Source organism: Cervus canadensis, chromosome 11, assembly GCF_019320065.1.
Source record: "Cervus canadensis isolate Bull #8, Minnesota chromosome 11, ASM1932006v1, whole genome shotgun sequence".
Lineage (NCBI taxonomy): Eukaryota > Metazoa > Chordata > Mammalia > Artiodactyla > Cervidae > Cervus > Cervus canadensis.
Window position 1 is genome coordinate 46980758 of NC_057396.1, and position 9493 is coordinate 46990250.

Below are 9493 nucleotides of genomic sequence, written 5' to 3' on the forward strand. Positions count from 1 at the left end.
TTTTTGCTTTTATTTCTTTTGCTTTAGGAGACAGAGCCAAAAAATATTGCTGTGATTTATGTCCAAGAGTGCTAAACCTACATTTTCTTCTAGGAGTTTTATGATTTCCAGTCTACATTTAGGTCTTTAATCCATTTTGAGTTTCTTTTTGTATATGGTGTTAGAGATTGTTCTAGGTTCATTCCTTTACATGTAGGTGTCCAGTTTTCCCAGCACCACTTATTGAAGAGACTGTCTCTTCTCCATTGTATACTCTTGACTCCTTTGTTGTAGTTTAATTGACCATAAGTGTATACACCTTTCTTCTGTCACTTAACAATGTACTTGGAAAGCTTTCCATATTCATACGTCAAGAGTTCTCTCAATCTTTTTCAACAGGTTTAATCCCATTGGGTGTGTATACCATAATTTAACTAGCTCTGAACTGAAAGACAATTGAGCTGTTTCCTAGACAAAGCCTCCAGACTTCGCTGACTGAGCGGCTGACCAAGCAGTCAGCACAGGCTTATAAAAGAGAGGGGAGACACTCTCCTATCCCAGGTAGGCTGAGGGCAGAGGTAAAGGCAGGACAGGGAGGAAAAGTAGAGATGGGAGGTAGGAGGTGAGAGGCAAGGTAGGGGCTCCCCTGGCATCCTGGGAGGACTTTTCCTCTGGTGCCTCCACCACCCACTGCTCTGGCTCAGTTTCTCCTCCACATTCTCCTTACTTCTTGGCCTTCCCCAAGGTCTAGTCCTGACTCTGCCCAGGGAACTTCCCAAGACCTCTCAGTGGGGGTTGCAGAGGGTTGTTGAGGTGTAAGGACCTGAGGTTTAGCTCTTATTAGGGCTTCCCTGGTAGCTCAATTGGTAAAGAATCCGCCTGCCATGCAGGAGACCCCGGTTCCATCTCTGGGTCAGGAAGATTTCCTGGAGAAGGATTAGGCAACCCACTCCAGTATTCTCACCTGGAGAATCCCCATGGACAGAGGAGCCTGGAGGGCTACAGTCCATGGGGTGCAAAGAATTGGACATGACTGAGCAACTAAGCGCAGCACAGCACAGCTTTCCATATAGCCTTCCCACTACTCCCAGCTCCCTTGGCACAGGCTCCAGAACCTTAAGCAAGATTGGCTCAATGGCCTTCATCTGGCCACTGGTCAGCTTCCCTGTTTACTCTGCTGGCAATCTCTTGGCTCCTAAACTTAGCTTGCTTCAGGCTAGTTGGGATGGGCTGAGGAAGTAGAAGCAGAGGCTGGCTGGCGCCCCTCTTCTCACTTGTAAACCCCATCAGCAAATTATGCCCCATGCTTCCTCTAAGGGAGGACCCTCTGATTGTGGGTGAAATACCGTCTGGCAAAACCGGAAGGGGATGTCTAGAGAGGGGTGGTGGCTCCCTCCGCGCACGTCACAGAGCTAGTATTGAAATGTCCTCAGGTGGGGGTGGATTCCTACCACTTGGTCCAGACCTCTACAGGCCTTTCATCGCTCAGCTCATCGGTGAAGTGGGGTAAGCCAGGTGAGGAGGCCAGAAGATCTGGGTTTGGGAGGGAGACAGGAAATCTGACCAAGAGTCTTATGGTGGCTTCCTGGCAGGAGTGAGTGGTCATGGCCTGGCAGATGACACAGTTGCTGCTTCTGGTTTTGGTGGCCGCTGCATGGGGTGCCCAGGTCCCCGGGACTCCACGGGCCAGGACCAACCTGCTCAACGTCTGCATGGATGCCAAGCACCACAAGGCAGAACCGGGCCCTGAGGACAGTCTACACGAGCAGGTGAGGATGGGGTGGGGTCTGGGGTAGGGGAGAGGGCTGACCCCCCAAAAAGGGAGAAGTTAGGGTGATGGGAAGATCAGCTTTGGGAGTGATGGAGGCAGGAGGTTGGCAGGGAGGTGATCCTGGTGGACCTCTCCTAGGAGGTCACTACAACACGGGGAGGACTGTTTATCTAGCGCCCTCTATGGGTCAAGTGTTTTCCTCACACCTTGTCAGTGAATACTTACTTGGTAGGTGGTAGGTGGTCTCTATTTATGCAAATGAGGAAATAGGCCCAGAGAAGGCACAGGTAGACATGGGAACTAAGAATCCAGCCAGGAGAGGGACTGGTGGTAACTTTCCCAACCTTCATTATGTGCCAGCCCATGGAGCTCAAAGTCAAGGTAGGAAAGACAGGTCCCTCATGGTCACCATGTAACAAAGAACTGCAAATAGGCCAGGTCCTCACCTCCATTAGGTCCTGATGAGAAACTGGCAAATCAGATATGCCGGGAAGACTTCCAAGCAAAGAGGCCATTGGCTTGGCCTTGGAGGTTGAGTAAGAGTTTTCCAGGAAGACAAAGCAGGAAAAGGCAGCCTAGCAGAGGACGGTGTGTACACAGGTTGGAGGGTGACAGGTGCCAAGTCTAGTGTGGCCAGAGCCAAGAATGCTTCTGCCCACAGAGAAGGGGAGGTGAGGCCGGCCTCATAGGGAAGGTCCCTAAAGCAGCTCAGGGGCTCTGAGCTTGAAGTTGAACTCCAGGCTCATGAGAAATGCCAGTATCTTATTCCCTCTGGTCTCTCCCTTGGCTCCCTACAAGCCTTCACACTGCTGGGGGGCTGTGGTGTCCCCAGGGAAAGGCTGGCATGAACTGTCTCCAGGGTCTTCAAGTGAAGAGAGGGAAGTTCAGCTGTCCATGACTTCTGAGTCATTTCCAACAGTTCATTTGCTAGTAGAATACCCATAACATAAAATTTTCCATTTAAGCATTTCTAAGCATGCAATGCTGTGGCATTAGGTAGGTTCACATGTGAACATCACCACCATCACCACCATCCACCTCCAGAATGTTTTCATCTTCCAAAACTGAAAGTCCATATGCACCACTGCATTTTTAGAATTTTTTAAGTTTTAAAGGGGGCTTTAAAGAACCTTTAGTAGCACTTGCTCTTTGCCAAGAAATGGTGTGCAGATCTTTGAGGAAGACAGGTGACTGCAATTCAGAGGGGTGTAGGCTATGTGGGAGTGGCTGGTTTTCTGGAGCCTCTCCGAAATGGGCCAGGAGGTGTTTTTCATTACATGTATTAATCCTTTCGGAGGAGGAAACCACTGACCCTGGCTGGCAGTTCAGGGATGCAGTGGATGGGGTCTTGCAAGCTGACCAAGAGTTGGGCATCTGAGGAACAGTATGCACAAAAACCTAGGGAAGCCTGGAAGCAGGCTCTGCGGCAGCAGCTCTGGGCATGGACTGGGTTATTGGAGAGGGATTGGTTTGGCTCCGCCGTCAAGGACTTTCCTTAGTTTCTCCTGAGTGTCCGGACCTGTCACAGCTTCCCCCCTCACTTGAGCCTGGGCGCTAGAGTTCATCTCAGACATTTTAAGCAATTTGGCTCATGATCACTCAGTTTCTGACTCCCAGCCTACGGCAATTCCTGAAGGGAAGCCACAATCACTTCTACCATTTTGTGCATGTGTGCTAAGTCGCTTCAGTCATGTCCAACTCTGTGCGACCCATTGAACTGTAGCCCACCAGGCTCCTGTGTCCGTGGGACTCTCCAGGCAAGAATACTGGAGTGGGTTGCTATGCCCTCCTCCGGGGGATCTTCCCAACTCAGGGATTGAACCTGTGTCTCTTACATCTCCTGCATTGGCAGGGGGGTTCTTTCCCACTAGCCACCACTTGGGAACCCCTTCTACAATCTTACCTGCCTTGATTTTACCTCTCCAGAATTGCTTCCCACATCTAGTCCCATGGCCCATGTCCGGGCCTTGTGTGGGTCACTGCCACTCTGCGCCCTTCTTCTTTCAAGACCTACCAGGAGTTCACTCTCCTGGGCTTCCAGACCCTGAAAGAGCCAGACCAGCCCCCTTTCCCTCCACCCCCCACCACAACCTGAGGCCAGGATTCCCCCTCTCCTCTCTGTCCTGAGTTAAAACCTTAACCTTACATTCCACAAAGGGTGCAGCTTCCTTCAACTCTGTAAAACAGGAGTAATGGTCTTTCGACTGGGACCATTATCTTCAGTAACAGAAGATAAAGTGCAAAAATCTCAGGGACTTTGCATCTGCTATTTTCTGTGCCCCCAGTGTTCTCTGTATCCCCCCTCCCTGCCCTTCACTAAAACCATAAGCTCAAGGAGGGCAGAGATTTGATCTATTTTGTTCATTACAGTATACTCAGCAGCCAGCATAGTGCCTGCACTCAGTTAATACCAGTTCGGTACAAAATGAATAATATAAATAACCCAGATAACGTGAAATAACTTTGTGAACAGTTTAGAGATGTACAAATAATAATGTCCCCCCAGATGATGATTCCCCAAATCTCCCACGTCCCCTGTGTTACTTTCTGTTAGAAGTCAGTATTATTACTGCCTCTACCCCAAAATGAGGGCTCTCAAGTCCAGGCTTAGGGGCAACCTTCCCAGCGAGTGAGCCTCTGGATGATCTACCCGAGGCAGAGGAGCCAGAATATAGAGGAGATGGCCACGGTGGCTCAAGAACTTAGCCCCATGTCTCCCCCCCCCTTCACAGTGCAGCCCCTGGAGGAAGAATGCCTGCTGCTCTGTCAACACCAGCATAGAAGCCCATAAGGACATTTCCTACCTGTACAGATTCAACTGGGACCACTGCGGCAAGATGGAGCCTGCATGCAAGCGCCACTTTATTCAGGACACCTGTCTCTATGAGTGCTCACCTAATCTGGGGCCCTGGATCCGGGAGGTATGGGCACCAGCCCCTCAGACAGACGCTTCAGCAGAGGGCAGAGTCCACTGGTCACTTGCAGGGAGGGTGTGGTTCACAAATTCTGGTCTGAGGGTGACAGAGGCATCGCCCCCACCTCCCCAGCCCTGGACCCCATCAAGGCTATAGCAGCTGAGATCCCTGACAGACTGGCTCCCTCCCTCCCCCGACCCCTCCAGGTTAACCAGAGCTGGCGCAAAGAACGGATCCTGAATGTGCCCCTGTGCAAAGAGGACTGTCAGATCTGGTGGGAAGACTGCCGCACCTCCTACACTTGCAAGAGCAATTGGCACAGGGGCTGGGACTGGACCTCAGGTGAGGGCTGGGGGCGGGGAGGGAGGGGGAAGTGGGGGTGTGGGAGGGTTTATGGAGATTTGCAACTGTGGGGCTGGTGGAGCAAGAGATGGTTCTGGACCCAGTGGCTACAGGTCTTCCATCCTCCCCACAGGGTACAACCAGTGCCCGGTGAAAGCTGCCTGCCACCGCTTTGACTTCTACTTCCCCACGCCTGCTGCTCTGTGCAATGAAATCTGGAGTCACTCCTTCAAGGTCAGCAACTACGGCCGGGGCAGCGGCCGCTGCATCCAGATGTGGTTCGACCCCTTCCAGGGCAACCCCAATGAGGAGGTGGCGAGATTTTACGCTGAGAACCCCACTTCTGGGTCCACACCCCAGGGGATTGGACCCCTCCTGCTCAACTTGACCCAGATGCTGCCACTCTGGCTCCTTAACTAAGCTGTTCCCACTGCTGACACCTGGGCACCTTCCTTGCCTGCACCCAACCTGTGTGATTATCTCAGTTCAGCCCAGCTCCACTCTCTCAGATGAGGAGGACTCGTAATACCTTGGTCATTGTTTCCTGATCCAAAATCCTATGGGGATCCTCTGAGAGCTTATTCTAATAAATATATCCATGTGTGTACTATATTTTATAAATAATTTGGGGATGAGTGGGTTGGGAGGTGGCAGGCATGCCTTATTGCTCTCTCCTTCCTGTTGAGAGGCCCAAAAAGGGACTGGGCTAGCTTGAAGTTCATCAGCAAGCAGAGGGTGAAAGTTGATCCTTAGCCTGGGGCTCTTACTTCTGCACCAGCCTTCCCCCGCATGCCCCCTCCTATACCACAGGAGAACAAGAGAATTGGTGGAGGGAAGCTGGGGAGAGACTGGCAGATGAGTTATTGGCTCCTGAAGTTTTTTTCCCTTTCCTTCCCTTACTAAATGTGGGCTGGGGAAGAAGATATTGGTGGGCAGACCCCCATGAGGAAGGCTTGCATCGTCTCCGTTTTGTTTTTGTTTTGCTTTCTAATGACAATACTACAGTGAATAACCATATACATAGTAGAATGCTATACTGTTGGATTCCAGAAGAGGGATTGCTGGGTCAAGGAGCATTTGGATTTATAATTTTGATAGTTATAATGCTACAGGGGTTGTATCAATGTGGCCCCCACCAGCAATGTATGAGTGACTTATTTCCCCATCATTTGGTCGACATAGTAGAGCATCAAACTTTGAATGTTCTACTAAAGCTGATTTTCTTCTAAACTGTTAGGTAGGATAAAGGGAGTCTCAGTAGAGTTTTTCACTGGCCATGTTTTTTACCACAAGAACAAGGTTTCTGAGATCTTTCCATATTGATCTACAGAGACTAGTTCATTCTTTTTCATTGCTGGGCAATAGTCCATTCTATGTATAGATCACATTTAATTCAGTCACTTACTGATGGACCTTTGAGGGAGGGAGGTTCGTTCTTTTATGGCCTTGACATTTTTGAAAGACACAGACCAGTTATTTTGTAGAATAACTCTCAATTTGGGTTTATCTGACTGAGGCTCTACATTTTGGACACGAATATCCTGAAAGCAATTCTGTGTGCTCTTGCTGCATCATGGTGGAGGGGGGCATGGGTATCAGGCTGGCCCATTCCTGAGGATGTTAACTGATCTTTTGATTGGGATTGGGTCTGCCAGGTTTCTCCGTTAATTTTCGCCCTTTTGTAATTAATAAATATGTTGTAGGTAGATATTTTGAGGATGGCAAATATCCTATTCATCATCAAACTTTCACCCTGGAGTTTTACTATCTGATGGACGCTTTTTAAAAAGTGAAAACGAATACTGAAAAAATGTTTTCTTTTTGAGACACCCCCTTTAAATGCTTTCCCATGGTATCTGCTGGAAAAACCAAACTTCTTCAGCAGCCCGGAAGTCCCGTCCTCTCTGAGTTCCTAGAATGTCCTTATATATTCTGCAGGCTGACTCCCTGTGTTCAGTTGAGCTTCCCAGAATGTTTTTATACTCTACAGGCTGACTTCTTGTAGCCACTTAGATTTCATCCTATGATTAATTCCTCAAAAAGAGTCAGACACGACTTAGCACAACAAAATGACTTCTGACAACCCAACCAAAAGATCTTACTTCTCACCTGGGTACTTTCTCATCACATCACTGGCCCTCTTGCATAGATATCAATTCGCTGTGCTTATTGTCTGACTTTCCCTACAAAACATACACATCTGAAAGCAGAGGCCATGTCTATGTCATTTTGTGTCAGATCCCCTGGCCCTGGGTCAGTGCCTAGCACAGAGCAGGTGCTTAGGAAGTGAAGGAATCCATGCACTCAGTCTATCAGTCAACAGCCACCTTTTGGCTGTGTCGGCCGACAGGCAGGGAACTGAGTACCTTGTACTCTCTGGTGGGGGCAGACAGACAGACGTGAGAGCTGATAGCTCTTCGCACACTTAGCTGAAGGTTTGCTCCAGGGGAGCACAGAGTGTGGTGCAGTTCTGTGGAAGCCCAGAAACGTGAGGGAAGGTTTCCAGACAGAGCGTAGTGTTGACCAAGCAGATGAGGCAGGAGGAATGACATTTCATGGAGAAGGTTCAAGAAGTACAAAGGCTTGGAGGTGATAGAAGCGCAAGGAGAATTTCTAGGTGGCTAAGATAGAAGTTAAGAGGACAAGGGCAGGAAATGAGGCCAGAGAAGAAACACCGGATCTGCAGTCCTTAAACTCTAATGCCCTCACAGGGCTCTCCTTTCTTCGTGAAAGAAACCAGGCTTGGAATCAGACTCAGTTCTGAATCCTAGCCCCTCTTTGCTGCCTGGGAACTATATTTTTCTCATCTATGAGGATGGGTGGTAAGCAACTGCATATGCTGCTGGCTTGCACTCAGGAAAAGCTCCAGCTTCTCCCACCCCGACTCCCTGCAGCCCAGAGCCCCTACCCACACAGGGCCAAAGACCTTCCTGTTCTCTTTGTCTAGTCACAGAGTAGCCTTCAGTTTGGGGTCCACAAGGATGCTGACGGCTAACTTGGCTGGTATTGAGCTTCTAATCCAGGTGGATACTCTCAGGATCGGCTCCACAGTGACTGTTGGACCGTGTCCCTGCCCGTTGGCCAGGTGGTCTGAGCACTGGGGCCTCGGATTCAGAGCCCGGCACGAGGTTCAACAAGGGCAGGGACTCCTCATGGGTTAGAACCCATGGGTCCAACCACTTGCCAGTCTCTTCTTCTGAACCCCTGAGGTCTCAGGAGCCAAACATCACTCCCGAGTGGATGGACTATAAAGTCCAATTTATAATCAACTTCGGGTGCACGGGCAGAGAATGGGGGACAGGGAAAGTCCATTTTGATGAACACATACGTGAGCATGTGTGCTCAGTCCTGTCCGTCTCTTTTGTGAACCCCTGGCCTAGAGCCTGCCAGGTTCTTCTGTCCATGGGAATTCCCAGGCAAGAACACTGGGGTGGGTTGCCATTTCCTGCTCCAGGGGATCTTCCCAACCCAGGGATCGAACCGGTGTCTCCTGCATGTCCTGCATTGGCGGGCATATTCTTTACCACGGCTCCACCTGGGAAGCCCTTAGATGAATGTATAGGAGAATGCTTTGGGGCATTCCTAGACACATGGCCATGCTTCTCCAATCAGGAGAAGGCTTCGTTGGACTTATAAAGCCAGGAGGGATGTCTGGGGGTTTGTAGCCGCCTTCTACCTGCTCAGGTGTTCAGAGGGCTTAACCCTCCCAGGTTGTCTGTCACAAGATTCAGAAATGGCTCACTCTGAGGGAGAGGGAAAGCAGGGCACAAGCTGGCAGTCTCCTGGGAGTCAATTTCTTCCCTCCTCTCCACATTGGAGTCAATTTCTTTGCAGGTCTATAGGGCTCTCCTTAGCTGATTCTCCTCCAGTAACCCAGCTGCCTCTTCTGGCTCCCAGCTGCACACCTCCCCCCACTTCCTTGCTCCAAGGGCCCAGACCTGTGCCCTTTCCAAGCATACCTTTTTTTAACTGGGATCTTTAAAAATTTTTTTATTAATTTTTTGGCTGCAGTAGGTCTTTGTTGCTGCGCTCAGGCTTTCTCTAGTTGCGGCGAGCAGGGCCTATTCTGTGGTTGTGGTGTCCAGGCTTCTCATTGTGATGGCTTCTCTTGTGGAGCGTGGGCTCTAGGGTGCTTTGGCTTAGTAGTTGCAGGACTCAAGCTCAGTAGCTGGGGGCAAGGGCTTAGTTGCTCTGAGGCATGTGAAATCTTCCTGGACCAAGGGTCAAACCCATGTCCCCTGCATTGGCAGGCAGATTCTTAACCACTGGACCACCAGGGAAGTCCTCCCACAGTATTGAGGCCCCATATTCTTTAAACTTCTGCTGCTATGTGTAGGCTGATGGCTTCCATATCCAACATGGACCCTTCCCTGGGTTTTCTCTTTTACCATAACCTCACACCAGGTTGCACACAGCATCTCAACACAAGAGAGCTCAACGTTCTCTCCTGAACTTATTTCTTCCTCCTCTTCTTTTTCTCCACAGT

General features: G+C 50.0%; 1 protein-coding gene across 4 annotated transcripts; it reads left to right on the forward strand.

Moving 5' to 3' along the window:
* The first annotated feature begins 464 nt into the window (after positions 1–464).
* On the forward strand, positions 465–5616 carry LOC122449724 (folate receptor alpha). Of its 4 annotated transcripts, XM_043481658.1 has the most exons (6): positions 465–540; positions 1413–1494; positions 1572–1748; positions 4483–4671; positions 4872–5007; positions 5141–5616. In XM_043481658.1, the coding sequence occupies exons 3-6, from the start codon at positions 1584–1586 to the stop codon at positions 5425–5427; spliced, it is 777 nt and encodes a 258-aa protein (XP_043337593.1). In that variant the 5' UTR covers positions 465–540; positions 1413–1494; positions 1572–1583; the 3' UTR covers positions 5428–5616. The 4 variants fall into 4 exon arrangements, with proteins under 4 accessions (XP_043337593.1, XP_043337591.1, XP_043337592.1 ...); XM_043481656.1 differs by lacking the exon at positions 1413–1494 and having other exon boundaries at positions 470–540; XM_043481657.1 differs by lacking the exon at positions 465–540 and having other exon boundaries at positions 1230–1485.
* Positions 5617–9493: the final 3877 nt, after the last annotated feature.

Bases quoted from the DNA above. Each gene is read 5' to 3' on its own strand.
- LOC122449724 (XM_043481658.1), top strand. From the start codon at position 1,584: ATGGCCTGGCAGATGACACAGTTGCTGCTTCTGGTTTTGGTGGCCGCT. The intron at 1,749-4,482 runs GTGAGGATGGGG...CCCCCTTCACAG, and splicing joins AGGACAGTCTACACGAGCAG to TGCAGCCCCTGGAGGAAGAA. The intron at 4,672-4,871 runs GTATGGGCACCA...CGACCCCTCCAG, and splicing joins TGGGGCCCTGGATCCGGGAG to GTTAACCAGAGCTGGCGCAA.